The 15,439-nt window shown below is 40.8% G+C and overlaps 1 protein-coding gene across 5 annotated transcripts in view; it reads right to left on the reverse strand.

Annotated features, from left to right (window-relative positions):
* Positions 1–15,215, reverse strand: part of LOC140205050 (low choriolytic enzyme-like) — a 131,664-nt gene extending 116,449 nt beyond the window's left edge. For 3 of the 5 annotated variants that reach the window (XM_072272161.1, XM_072272164.1, XM_072272166.1), the window contains exons 1-3: positions 15,141–15,215; positions 9,839–9,950; positions 9,684–9,762 (exon numbers count right to left, since the gene is read on the reverse strand). In XM_072272161.1, coding sequence (XP_072128262.1) covers positions 9,684–9,762; positions 9,839–9,907 — 148 coding nt within the window. In that variant the 5' untranslated portion in view covers positions 9,908–9,950; positions 15,141–15,215. Of the gene's footprint in view, positions 1–9,683; positions 9,763–9,838; positions 9,956–15,140 lie in introns of all 5 variants that reach the window. The other 2 variants (XM_072272163.1, XM_072272162.1) reach the window with 2 other exon arrangements.
* Between the last annotated feature and the right edge of the window lie 224 nt (positions 15,216–15,439).

Consider the following 15,439-nt stretch of genomic DNA (forward strand, 5'->3'; position numbering starts at 1 on the left):
TGTGTTCTCAGATCCCTCTGTTCTACTGCACTCCTCAGTGCCCTACCATTTACCTTGTATGTTCTACCTTGGTTTGTCCTTCCAAAGTGCAACACCTCACACTTGTCTGTAGTAAACTCCATCTGCCATTTTTCAGCCCATTTTTCCAGCTGGTCCAAATCCCTCTGCAAGCTTTGAAAACCTTCCTCACTGTCCACTACACCTCCAATCTTTGTATCATCAACAAATTTGCTGATCCAACTTACCATATTATCATCCAGATCACTGATATAGATGACAAATACCACTAGCCACAGGCCTCCACTCAGAGAAGCAATCCTCCACTACCACTCTCTGGCTTCTTCCATTGAGCCAATGTCTAATCCAATTTACTACCTCTCCATGTATACATACCACTGAATAACTAACCTCCCATGCGGGACCTTGTCAAAGGCCTTACTGAAGTCCATGTAGACAACATCCACTGCCTTCCCTTCATCCACTGCCCTGGTAACCTCCTCCAAAAACTCTGCTGTGCCTTGCCTTTAATTACACTTTGTAACATCACTGGCCATTACTCTTTCGGCCACCCTAAACTTGGAGCAAGAGTTTCGAAATGCTGGAAATATTTGTCCCCTTCAGCTTCATTAAATGGCGGAGCCAAAATAACCTCATGACTAGCTGTTCTGAGCTGTTTCTCAGAACCAGAAGACTGATTTCTCATCCTTAATTTCTCCATCTCTAACTCAAATTTTCTCTGGTTTTCAGCTTCTCTATCTTTAAATTCCCTTAATTTATTTTGCTCTCTTTCTTCAAATTCCCTTTTTTATTAGCCTCTCTTTCAGCCATTTCTGCTTTAAATCTTTCAAACTTTATCTGTTCAAGATGTAACTGCATTTCCAGATTACTCATTGGAAACCTATCTAACACCTCATCATCAAACCTTTTTAAACTGATATAATGCTCAGCAATTTTTCTTTGAATTAAGACCTTTGTGGTACTCTTCATAACTCCCTTAATATCCAACCTCCTAGCAATCTCCAATACAACAGGTTTACTTGCATTCACTAAAAACTCCAGGTCAGGCGAATCCATAAAGATGTCAATATTCATTGCTGCCGAATACCACTCACACACCAATCAAACAAAAAAAGATCCGGTATTTCCCTTTTCCAAATCAGAATGACAATTAAACCAGCACTTAAACTCAAAAATTTGGAACAATATCTGGACGAGCCCTCACAATATATGTTACGTAACCGGCAACAATGAATATCAATCGAGTCAGGTTATATAAAAACAACCAAACATTTACTAAACACAGATAAACAATAAAAAACGAACAAAAACCTTAACGGGAAGTTAAGCGCTATGCGACCGTTCAACAAATCGTCACTCGGTACTGGTTCTTAAAGCGACAAATTCGAAAACAGTTCTTAAAGCGGTAAAGTCAAATACAGTTCTTAAAATGGTAAATTCGAAAATCCAACAGATTTATACATTCATTTGGGAGAGACTTCTCTGGAGAAGGATTTCTTCATAGAGGCAACTTTCCTGCTGGTTCGGTCCAAAGGATTCACGATGAAGGAAATAAACGGCTTAAAACAACTGACCTTAATTTCTAGAGAGCACCTTGCATGAACTTCCTTGCACTTTTGGCAAGAGTTATCTGCGATGCAGGTCGCTACTTCTTCAAAGAGGACTGAATAAGGTCAATTGTTTATTAAACTGCCGAACTATACCAACTTCTCTTAATCCTTCAGCTCCTGTACTTCGATAAAGTCTTCACTCTCCAATACTACTGAAAAGGTACATCAACAAATCTAGCAGAAATTGCCAGTCCAGCACTATTGTACCTTGCAACAGAACGTAACGCTCTGTTTTAAAAATGAAACTGCGTCATAAAACAAATACGCAACGGAATGGAGACACTGACAAGCGTTCTAGCTGGAAAACTAAACTGCATCACCAGAGGTCTTCCCTTTTATACCCGTGATGAACATGTCATCACGTGACCTCACATCAGCGGGAAAATTACATCAGGTGACCTCCAAAAGACCGTTACATCATTCTCACAAGAATGTCACAAGATCTCCTTGAGGTATGTAACAACTTGAATAGATTTGTTAAACATGACCTACCACGCACAAAGCCATGTTGACTCTCCCTAATAAGTCCCTGTCTATCCAAATACTTGTAGTTCTTATCTCTTAGTACTCCTTCCAATAATTTACCTACTACCGACGTCAAACTTACCGGCCTATAATTTCCCGGATTACTTTTAGAGACTTTTTTAAACAACGAAACAACATGAGCCATCCTCCAATCCTCCGGCACCTCACCCGTAGATACCGACATTTTAAATATATCTGCCAGAGCCCCTGCAATTTCAACACTAGTCTCTTTCAAGGTCCGAGGGAATACCCTGTCAGGTCCTGGGGATATATCTACTCTGATTTGCCTCAAGATTGCAAGCACCTCCTCCTTCTCAATCTGTATAAGTTCCATGACCTCACTACTTGTTTGCTTTATTTCCATTGACTCCATGCCAGTTTCCTTAGTAAATACAGACACAAAAAAACCATTCAAGACCTCCCCCATTTCTTTTGGTTCCATACATAGCTGACCACTCTGATCTTCAAGAGGACCAATTTTATCCCTTACTATCATTTTGCTCTTAACATACCTGTAGAAGCTCTTTTTATTATCCTTCACCTTGACTGCCAAAGCAACCTCATATCTTTTTAGCCCTCCTAATCTCTTTCTTAAGTATTTTTTTGCACTTTTTATACTCCTCAAGCACCTATTTGCTCCCTGTTTCCTATACATGTCACACATCTCTCTTTTCTTCTTTATCAGAGTTCCAAGATCCCTTGAGAACCAAGCTTCCTTATTTTTATTCACTTTGCCTTTAATCCTGACAGGAACATACAAACTCAGCACTCCCAAAATTTCTCCTTTGAAGGCCTCCCACTTACCAATCACATCCTTGCCAGAGAACAACCTATCCCAATCCACACTCTTCAGATCCTTATATAAAAATTGCTGGTGAACGCAGCTGGCCAGGCAGCATCTATAGGAAGAGGTACAGTTGACGTTTCGGGCCGAGACCCTGACAAAGGGTCTCGGCCCGAAAGGTCGACTGTACCTCTTCCTATAGATGCTGCTTGGCCTGCTGCGTTCACCAGCAATTTTCATATGTGTTGCTTGAAATTCCAGCATCTGCAGATTTCCTCGTGGTTACCTTTTTAGATCCTTTCTCATTTCTTCAAATTTGGCCTTTTTCCAGTTTAGAACCTCAACCCGAGGACCAGATCTATCTTTATCCATGATCAAGTCAAAACTAATGGTGTTATGATCACTGGAACCAAAGTGTTTCCCTACACACACTTCCCTCACCTGTCCTAACATCTTTTCCTAATAGGAGATCTAATATTGCATCCTCTCTATTTGCTACCACTATATATTGATTTAGAAAACCTTCCTGAACACATTTTACAAACTCTAACCCGTCTAGACCTTTAACAGTATGGGAATCCCAATCAATATGTGGAAAATCAAAATCCCCTACTATCACAACTTTATGTTTCCTGTAGTTGTCTGCTATCTCTCTGCAGACTTGCTCTTCCAATTCTCACTGACTATTGGGTAGTCTATAATACAACCCCATTAATGTGGCCATACCTTTCCTGTTTCTCAGCTCCACCCATATGGCCTCGGTAGGTAGACAAGCTCTCTAATCTGTCCTGCCTGAGCACTGCTGTAACATTTTCCCTGACTAGCAATGCCAACGCCGCCCCCCCCCCCCCGGCACCCTTCATTCCTCTGCTTCTATCACGTCTGAAACATTGGAACCCTGGAACATTAAGCTGCCAGTCCTGCCCCTCCTATAGCCAAGTTTCACTAATGGCTATAATGCCATGATCCCATGTGTCATCCATGCCCTCAGCTCGTCAGCCTTCCCCACAATACTCCTTGCATTGAAATAGACACACCTCAGAAGATTATTACCACCACACACAACCCTTCTAATTGTGACTTTGCATGAACTTTCAACATATTTATTTTCACCCCCGATCCACTATCTGCTCTGGCACTCTGGTTCCCATCCCCCTGCAAATCTAGTTTAAACCCTCCCCAAAAGCACTAACAAACCTCCCTGCAAGGATATTGGTCCCCTTGTAGTTCAGGTGTAACCTGCCTCTCTTGTACAGGTCCCACCTGCCCCAGAAGAGGTCCCAATGATCCTGAAATCTGAAACCCTGCCCCCTACACCAGTTCCTCAGCCACGAAGCCATCCGCCAGGGCATCCTATTCTTACTCTCACTGGCACGTGGCACAGGTAGCAATCCTGAGGTTACCACCTTCAAGGTCTTGCTTTTTAACTTCCTACCAAGCTCTCAATACTCATTCAGGACCTTCTCACTCTTTCTTCCTACGTCATTGGTACCGATGTGTACCATGACATCTGGCTGATCACCCTCCCACTTCAGAATGCTGTGCACGTGATCAGAGATATCCCTGACCCTGGCACCCGGGAGACAACAAACCATCCGGGAGTCTCTGTCACGACCACAGAACCACCTTTCTGTAGCTCTAACTATTGAGTCCCCTATCACTACCGCTCTCCTCTTCTTCCGCCCTCCCTTCTGTACTGCAGAGCTAGACTCAGTGCCAGAGATCTGGTTGCTGCAGCTTGTCCCAGGTAAGTCATCTCCAACAATATCGAAATCGGTATACTCATTGTCGAGGGGAATGGTCATAGGGGAACCCTGTTCTGCCTGCCCTTTCCCCTTCCCTCGCCTGATGGTAACCCAATTACCTGTGCGTTGCTCCTTTGGCATAACTACCTCCCTGAAGCTACAGCTATAAACACCTCATTCTCCCGAATGATCCGGAGGTCATCCAGCTTCTGCTCCAGTTCCCTAACGCAGTTTGTCAGGAGCTGCAGCTGGATGCACTTCTTGCAGGTGTCATTGTCAGGGACACCGGAGGTCTCCCTGACTTCCCACATCCTGCAACAGGAGCATTCCAACATCTTGCCTGGCATTTTCTCTACTCTAGACAAACAAGACAAAACTTACCAGAACCTACCCTCGCCTTTGCCTGTTCACGCTGAAGCCTGTTGAGCCAAAACCGTCCCACTCTGCTCCCTCTCACTCCGCTGCCTGCTCTCAACGCTGCCCGCTCTCAACGCTGCCCGCTGTATATGATAGTCTTTTTTTTAACCTTTGGCGCTCTACGTCACTCGCCTGTGCAGTCTATCCTCTTTTCCCCCAGCAGTGTAAAAAAAGTCTTCTCTCCGAGATTCCTTACTCCTTCACTCTGGGCCTCTTGCTCTGATTTAAAAAAGACCGTTGAAAATTCTTCTCCCTTTTAAACCTTTAGTGCTCTACGTCACTCGCCTGCGCAGTCTAGCCTCTTTTCCACGAGCAGTATTAAAAAAAAAAAAAATTCTTCTCTCCGAGATTCCCTACTCCTTCACTCTCAGCCTCTTGCTCCAATTTGGGGCAGCCACTTATTTGGCACAACTCTTAAAGAATGCAAACTAATCAGAGAAATAGCTGGGAGTCCCTTGCTTATTTGGGACACTGTGCTGCTTAATTGGAACAGTTTCTAACTAGTATCAGTCGCATGCACTTTGTGTGTTTGTAAGGCTCAGAGCGAACAGTTTAAAAAGTGTCAATTGTGTGTGTTTGAGTTCAAAATGCAGTGATTTCTGTCACTGATAGTTGGTGAGAAATAAGCAGCAAGACAATTGAGAACTGTTTTGTTCACTGCGTTGTTGCGCATTAAAGCTCAGAGATGCCAGAAACAGCCGTGAGTAAAAATGAAATGATTTTTACTACTTCAACATGTTAAGAACTAGGAAGAATTTGAAGGTATTGACCATCATCTTGAACGCACAATTAAAACGATGATTTGGAGGATGCAATCGTGAAAGCATTTTATGACGGCAGTCCATTATCTGCACTAGGCATCAGTACTCATTTCATTCAATTACAGTCAATCATGGCAGTACATAGCATCGTATATAGTCAATAACTATTAAGAAAGTAATGCACAGTTTTATAGTACTGCAGTGGTATCTGTAGGGTTCTAATTTGTTCTGTATTTTATTTAAATACATTATTTGTTATTCAGTTAAACAGTAGTTTGTCATTTTAATACCTTTTTAACTATTTCCATGAAACTTCAGCGAATTGTGGCAGCCACTTAATTGAGCTAAAATGTACTGGTCCTGATATGTTCTAATTAACTGGAATTCACTGTATATAAAGAATCTAAGCAATTATAAAATAGAAAAATGTTGAGCTGGGAAGTTACATATTCCAAATAAGCACCATAAGTCACTGTAAGTTAACATGGTGCAACAATAAATTAGGAAGACAACTGGTATGTTGACCATTATTGCAAAAATACTGAGGACAAGAGTAAAAACATTTCTTTTCTATAGGGCCATGATAGGACAGCTCTTGGACTATAATATGAATACATTAGCTCCCTACAAAAGACTAACCTACTTCTGATAGAATGAGTACAACAAAGTCTCACAAGATTGATTCCTGGATTGAGGAGATTACTTTTTGATCACAAGTTAACAGACCATGTCTACAGTTATAAAAATGAGAAAGCATCTCATTAAAATTCTTACAGGGTAGATGCAAAAATTATGTTTGAGCTTGCTGAGACGTCTAGAATCATGGATTACAGTGGGGGATAATTTGGAATTATATTCTAGACAAATAGATTTCAATAGATTTTGATTATTAAGAGAATCAAAGAATATGAAGTTAGTGCTGGGAAGTGATACAGATGTAAAATATTGTCCGTGATGTATTGAATAATAGAGTGGATGAAAAGGACTGAACAAACTATTTCTACTTCTCTATTATATTGAAACACCCTGGTATCCTTGGCTGCGTAAGTCTAGGGAAGACAATCTCTGGCCCCGTCAAACTTAAGTGATTGAGGCACAAGCCCACCCTAAACCCCTTGTTTGTGTGGACACTGTGTAATTTGCTCCCCTGTTACAAATTAATGCCGGGAAATAACAGACAGTACACTGCATATGATTAAAGGAATTATGTTTATGAACCTTAACTAAAGGGTTAGTAAAGAATAACAGAAAGGGCCCATTCTAATTAAACAGTCAAATGTACACAAGTTGGAGCTCATCTTGAACTTCACTGTCACTCACGCATTGGGTCCTCGGTCAATGTGAAAGCACACACCACCTTCTGAACGTCACTCGCAATCCATCTTGAACAAATGGGTCTCCCACCGAATCATATGCTACGACCAGTTCTCCCCAGCGTCTTCTCTCAAACAAAAGCTCCAAGCCCAACCTTAGTGTCCCTCACCAGAGAAACCTCCCCTTAACTGGACCATCCTAATTGGGCGGAACACATTTCTCCTCTCTTTTATCTTCAACAGTAACCCAAACAAGCTGAAATCAAACAGCTCACATAGAACAGCACAAAATGAAATATATACAGCATAACAGTAAAAAAATATGAACCAGGGCATTACACTAATTACATCTTCAACAGAGCTTCCCTTTAAGTTGTGGGAAAAAAATCATGACATAGCATGCTGTGCCCCCAATTCTACTGATACTGGTAGATGAAGGACATGGTACCGAGCTCCGAGCTCCAATCTCTGTCCATGTGGTTACCTATCTAGTGATGTTAATAGAAATTTATCTAACTCTAGGGAAATATCAGATGGGTTAACATGCATCACATACAGACTTGCTTGGTCTATTTTCACAATTGGCAAGATTTCCTCTTGAAATGACCACTAACATAATGTAATAGGGTAAATAGATTCTGAGTTCTCAAAATTTTATGGAAACAAAGCACTCTACAATACAATTTCTGTCCATGCATTAAAAGATTGAATTTCTAGGCTACAGCCTCCAGATTATTGGAAGCAAAAGCCCTAAAATTCATCTGTAGGACACCAACTAAGATTTCTTGCTAAGTCAAAAGTCCCATTTATAGTAAATGATGTGAATTTGCACTATCTGGTTGTGTGACTGCCAGCTGGAGAATTTGATACAGCTATATTTAAAGATGCCAATCATATAAATATATTGATTTCCATGCTACACTACAGCCACTGCTGACATTGAAGGCTGACCTTTCATTGCACCTCCATACACTCTGCTGCATTTAGAGTGGTCCATAATAAGACAGAGCAATGACCACAAAGGTTAAGCTTCTATGCAGTAATCCTCACTTACAACTGTGACTTCATAAAGATCAAGTACATGTTCTTATTTGAAGAATCTGCAAGCATTTTTGAGATTTATATCACTTAAATTTCTATGCTGGTGCATATCACACATCCTGGTTATGTGACCACTGACGCCAGGCAGACAATTGCTGAAGAGTATTGATAATGGCTGGGGTCACTTGTCTTGTAAAGACAAAGGCAATGGCAAACTTTTGTAGAAAAATATACCAAGACCAATCATGGTCAAAGACCATGATTGCCCACACCATACGATATAGCACATAATGATGATGAAGATCACTTAAAGGTAGCCTGAATCATTTAAAGCTACCTTGAATCATTCAAAAGGGAAAGCACACTAAATGGAACAGGTGTCTTGCTTCCTCAGATGCTGCCTAACCTACAGAGCTTCTCCAGCATTTTTTATTTTTATAATGGTATCACTCAGTCCTATAGTTCTTCAAAACATCTCCTGCAAGCTCAGGCATATGGTGGGTCATTTTTGGACTTACAAAATGGGAATAAGAAATTTTGATTTTACAAACAGGGAAACACAGGCTTCATGAGTTCTACACGAAAGACTGGTTTGCAAAATTAAGACCAAAGAAATTAACAGATCAACAGCAGAGTTAATAAGAAAGTGGTTCAAAGTCAGAGAACAGAGATGGCATCAACGTGTTGTTTTTCAAAGTGAAAACATTGGACAAAGCACATTCAAAGAGGTCAGGAGAGGCGGCATCTTCCTTAACAAGTAATTCCACCTCTCCTCTTTTCTTGGTCTTTCCTGACTTTCGTGCATGCCTTATGTGTTGAAATATTAAGTTTTCCTTGATTTTCCTTCCTCCTTACTAATGACAGAAAAGAGACACTAGTAAGGAAGAAGGAAATTAAAGGAAAACTTCTTTTCACTGAAAGAATGACTTGAGGAACTCAGTGGACCAGTTACAAGAGCTGTTGCCTCATGGATCTGGCAACAAAGACAATCTTGAACTTGGGTGCCGTGTCTAGAGTCTGCACATACTCCCTGTAATTATTGTTGGTGACTGTAGCCGCTGTAGTTTGTATGTGGGTGACTAGTAGTACCTAGAATGGGAAATACGAAAAATAGGTTGTCGGGAAATTTAGCAGAGAAATAGGATTTTTCTATGAACTAGCGTGGGCTAAAATGGCCTCCTTCTCCATTGTAAGTAAAAATGGCAATATCCTAATAAATATGGAAATAATTTAAGTTAAGCAAGTAATCATGAAAGGGCATTGAAACAAGCAGTCAAATGCAGAAGTAAGAGGTCAAGTTTAGGCTATCAATGAGAAATGAAACTTTATAAGTGTTAAGGGTTTCTTTCAAATACTGAAGCCACTCTCAAACAAATTCAATTTCTTCTCATTACAACATTCTTGATTTCCACTTTTCTAAATCTAGAAATTAACTTTTTTTTTAAATAAGTGATCTGTTATGTACTTACCTTCAAATCCGTAAATATCTGGGTTTATATTCTGTGCAGGAAACAAACCTTGTATTGTCTTTGTTGTCGAACTATTTACCTGCATTAAAAGTATTTTGTATTACAAAAATAACAACAAATGACTAAATATCATTCATAACTTATTCTTCTCTCACCATTACTGGATTCTTCCATGATGTGCTCATCAGGATTAAGGTTAATGTTGCTCCAAAGATAAAATCCATCTTCTATTATTACACCTTTAATGAGAATCTTAGAATTGGGGTACTGTTCTAAATAAATGAACAGCATGTCATTTATGAAACAAAAAATAAAACTTCAAGAATATATGATGCTGCTTAGGGCAATATATTTATATTAACCTAACATAATTTTACTAAGAAACATGCTGAAGCAATTAAAAATCTAAGTATCTTGAGTCATTTTGAATTTGATTTTTTCACCCTTTGCCCAAATTTAGAAGATACAAAACTGAAATGAATAGAGAGAACACTAATTGGCAAATGTTTTGATAGCATGATTGATATTTAAACATACAAATTTATGCTTGAGAGTAATTTTCAACACACACGACTGCACTACAAATATAATGTACCTTATAATTAGTCTGTCTTTTGCTAACTTCTCATATTTAAACATTCATTGCATTCACAATTCAAATTAGGTATCATTATATCTGCAAGGCAAATGTTTCCATTAAAATTATCAAAGGCCATTCGTTCTAACCAACACCAATCAATAAACATGTCATTGACAAAAATCAGTTGCAGACTGTATAGTTTTTTTTACATAATGAAGATATTAATAGTACTAAGAAAGTTACCCACTGGATGGATTGTACTTCTCCATCACAGAACAGTTTATAGAAATCAGTGAAAAGAAATCAGACCACTCCACCATATCATAATGAAGACAGCAGTCACTGTGATGGTCAGAATTTTATTACCATCCTTTTTCTGTGCACCATCATTGCTTGGAGGCATTTAATTTGATGCACTTCATTCATCATGCTGCATTACCTGGCACACTAATCATCCCACAACTTGCCATGATGCAGGGCCTCTCATAGCACGGAACTCAATCAGGACAGTAAATTACATTGAAGTATGAAGACAAATACTAAAGATCACGTTATTAACCCTCTGCTATGTTTCCCCTCACCTCTACTAAACCCTTTTATGCAACTGGTCTATGTCTGCTATGGGAATGTGTCCTTTAAAGTTTGACAACATTTCCAGTGTACAACTTGTCAAAGAAGTATCAATCACAATACTGTAATAGTCAGTAGCTCCTGTTGGGAAACAAATGAGTCTCTACTGAGCATTCTTATTGTAAACTACTTTAAGTATTTCAAATATACTTCTGGCCAATTTTACAAACTTGCATGGGAGCCTCAAATCAAACATTAGCATTAAATGCAGTGGACCAAAAGTAGGTGAATGCAGCTTTAGAAAAGTGAGTGTTGCTGCTGTCTGACTACACAGGAAGTTTGTCCTTAAAAGCCACTGTCCTTCACTTAATGTTGCAGGTAACATTTTTAGAAATTGTGTTGATCTGAGTACTGTCCTGTTTTAGTTTTAACTTCTGGTGTATAACATTACTGTAGACTTGTTTCTGACCAATTTTATAACATTTCTTCAGGGGATTTGGCATTGGTGTCAAATGCAACAATGTTTCAGCTCACTAAAAATACTGTATCACAATGCAACACCTCAGCATTCATGTCCACAGTTCCCTGGTACAAAATTCCAAAGATTCACAACCTGCTGAAAGAAGTTGTTCCTCCTCATCTGAGTTTTAAATAGTAAACATTTTATTCTAAGACTGTGCCTTCAGTTCTATGTTCCTTGTAGAAAATCATCTCTTTCTCTACCCTCTACCAATTTTGCAAGTAAAAGCCAACATTCACTTTTCCTCCTAATTACCTCCTATATCTGCACACTAACTTTTTATGCTTCTGAGATAACACTGGATATCTTTGAACATCAGCATTCATTAACATAACAGCATATAATATTATGATTTTCTATTCTTGTATTTTTTCCACATTAGATTTATTTACCGTCCTTTCGCTGATTTACCCAACCTGATTATGTACCTTGGCAATGGTTTTCTATTTTTACCACTATTTACTTTCCTACATCTCTACACATCATTAAAGATTTTGGAACAATACTCAGCCCTTTCATCTAAACAGCAATATAAATATGAAGTAGTTGAGATATCAGCACCCACTGATGACCCACAAGTTACAGGTTGCCAGCATATAAAGGGTCCTATATCCCTACTCTCCTTCTTAACCAATGCCCATCCATCCTAATATATTACACTCAATATAAAGGCAGTAACTTTTTAATTAGCACTTAATAGATGCCCTTTAGAAATCCAACCATGCCACTTCCTTTATCCACACTGCTGGATTTATCCAAAAAAAAATCAAATATAACTTGCCCTTCACAAGCCAAGTTGACTCTCAAATTATATTATAACTTGCTTAAAGTGTCTTGGATAATGGACCTGCACTTTCCCAAAAGACATTTGTTACACTAACTGGTCCACAGATCCCTGCTTTCTTTTACTCTGTTCCAGATTAATGGTGTTACGTTTGTAGTTTTCAAGTCTGCTGAGACCTTTACAGAGTTTACTGTTTCGGAAAGTCATCAGGACAATTGAGTAGGTGATAAATTGCTTCATTATTCTCTCATTTTGAAGGACAGTGAGGAACTCATTTTGCATGATATCCATACAGATGATTTCATTACAACAGTGCCCTGAGACAGTACAAGAAAAGCAGTAAGAGAATGCAGAATAAATTCTGAGCTACAGAGAAGTGCTGTGCAAGTAAACAATACGATGCAAGATCAAAACGAGGTAAATTGTTGAGATTTAATCATCTTGTAACTGGAGGATCGAAGCTGTCCTTGACCTTTGTGTCTCACCCCACTGGGTGCTTGTTCTGGCATCTGTGAACACTGTTAGGTTTATAACTCAAAATGGAAGAAGCTAGAAAATTTCAAAGAGGAGCACAGAACCACACAAATATATCTGGTCTTGATCTAAGAGCGAGGGAAACAGGAGAGGAGCAGAATAAAAAAAAGGTGGGAAGACAAATAAACAAATCAAGAAATAAACAGTGAGCCAGAGAAGCTGAAGTGACATGGGAAAGAGAGTGGAGCAAGTTGAATGGTATACTTTACACTCTCTTGCAAACTACCATTTCCTCCTTTTGTATTTATGTCTTCCATTCCCCTCTCAGCCTCATTTCTCCATTCCACATTCATCATCAAATTTATTTATCACATGTACATTGAAACATACAGTGAAATGCGTGTTTGTGTTAATAACCAGCACAGCCAAAGGATGCACTCAGGCAGTCCACAAATGTTGACACACATTCCAGCACGAACACAACGTGCCCACCATGCTCAGCAGAACAACTCAGAACGCTGTAAAACAGAACACAGCAAGGAACAAACAGCAGCAGCAAAGCAACTCCCTTTCCACACTTTCATTCATCCAGTTTTGCACACACACAACAGGCCTCCGGACCTCCAGTGGACTTCTGGTCAATGGGGCTCTGGCTTCCCCAGTGGACTTCAGACTTGAGCCAAGGGCCCAGGGTTTTGGCTATTTAGTTTCAACTTCTGGACTTCCAATTGACCTTTGGGCTTTGATATCATCCCCAGGACTATCTGGTGACAGGACCCTGAACTCCAAGCCATGGGGCTAATCAACTAGCGTATCTAGGGGGTCATCGGCTCTTGTGTCCCCTGCTCACACGGATATCCAATCCCGGAACCTACCGACCGGGGGGACTCACTGAGCTGGTGGGCCACCAGCCCTCATCCTCAGCGCTCAACCTCTGCAGCTCTAAACAATCATGACCCTTTCATCTTTCTCAGTCATACCATGATACTCCTCTTCCTAAACTGACTCTTAGATCTTCCATAGGATTGTTTTCACTGTTACCTGCCCCCTCACAAGTCAATCTCTCTCTAGCACTCTCCCAATATCCACACCTGCTCCCCACTCCACAATCCCTTTTCTAAACCTTTCCTACTCTCTCCTCTTGAGCTCTCCATTTTATCAGCTGTTTAAAACTAAGATGCATCAGAATTTCTTCTTGCAAAAAGTGATGATCACTAAAATTCTCTCTCCTTAAGGGATATAGAGGTTAGATCTTTGGATATTTATGTCAGAAGTAGATCAAGTTTAGAAATACTGAAGAATTGAGATCTATTTAGCATGGCTATAGAAGAAAACTGAGGCTCTAGGAATTCCTCTGCTGAAACCAACAGTTTTAGCAGGATGTTAAGCAGGAAAACCTGACTATACTACTCTATGAATTTCAGAAATGAAATTCTTACTTTCTATGCTAGCTTGGGGGTGGGGGGAGGGGTAAAATGGGAAAGTATGATGCCAATGGTTAGAAACACTGCAAAATACAAGGTAATTTAGTTGAAGAGCTAACAAAGATTTTTTTTAAAGTAAACGTGGTCATCCCACCAGCTGTTCCAACCTTTGAGTTGCTGGAGGATCTTTGGGATCCCCAAAACAATATAATCTGTTATATTGCTCAACATTTATCAGGTGAAGGACATAGCAGATATTTTACATGTGAACAAATGGGCCTTCCATTTTGATTGCTGAAAAACTGCTTGATGTAGACTTTCATAAAGAGCATGGGTAACCTGACAATAAACTTTAACACTACAACGACCCCTATAGAGAGCAATTTCTGGACTATGTTCTGCTTTTGGATAATGCCTCTACCACCAACCCCCACCCCCAGGCAAGCATACCGACAAGATCCCGAAGAGCGAGTAATATGCCCCAATACTTTTGAAAATAACAACACAGAAATTCGTAGAGCGCAATTAGTGCAGAAAAATAAAAGTTGTAGACGCTCAAATTTGAAATAAAAAAAACAGACGATTCTAAAAGCACGTATCAGGTCAGGAAGCATCTGTGGAGAGAAAAACACAAAGGAAGTTTCAGGGGAATAAAACATCCTTTATCAGAACTTGGAAAGAGTTAACAGTCACTTTCAAATTTCAGGGAAAAATGTAGCACGTCTTCTAAACTATGGCTGGATTTTCTATTGGGCATACTGTCAGGGGTCCAATAGTCAATAGGTTTCCTGTTGCAGTAACAATGAATAAAATCCTTGTGATGAGGGTAGTTAGTGAGGATTATAGAGAAAACACAGAAAGCGTAAAATGCAGGACCGTAAAACAATTAGAGACAGGCAGCAAATGATGGTCCCGCTCACAAAGCCCCACTTCCAAGGTGTGATGGAGGATTTCTCCTCACTCTCCCCAACCCAAATCAGCCTCCCAGGTAAACACACTCCCGGCTCTGGCCGCAACTACACGCATGTCAAATGAAGACCCGCCCTGTTCTAACAACATGACACTTGTATAGGCTCAGACCCCCGACAACGCTTGCCCACATTACCCGTCCGTCGCTGTCCGGCTGCCGGCTTCGAGCAACCTCCCAGCGCGCGCCCAACTAACGGGCGCGGGCGCGGGCTCGGGCGCGGGCGGGGGCGGGGGCTCGGGCTCGGGCTCGGGCTCGGGCTCGGGCTCGGGCTCGGGCTCGGGCTCGGGCTCGGGCTCGGGCTCGGGCTCGGGCTCGGGCTCGGGCTCGGGCTCGGGCTCGGGCTCGGGCTCGGGCTCGGGCTCGGGCTCGGGCTCGGGCTCGGGCTCGGGCTCGGGCTCGGGCTCGGGCTCGGCTCGGCTCGGCTCGGCTCGGCT

The sequence above is a fragment of the Mobula birostris genome, chromosome 11 (genome assembly GCF_030028105.1).
Source record: "Mobula birostris isolate sMobBir1 chromosome 11, sMobBir1.hap1, whole genome shotgun sequence".
Lineage (NCBI taxonomy): Eukaryota > Metazoa > Chordata > Chondrichthyes > Myliobatiformes > Myliobatidae > Mobula > Mobula birostris.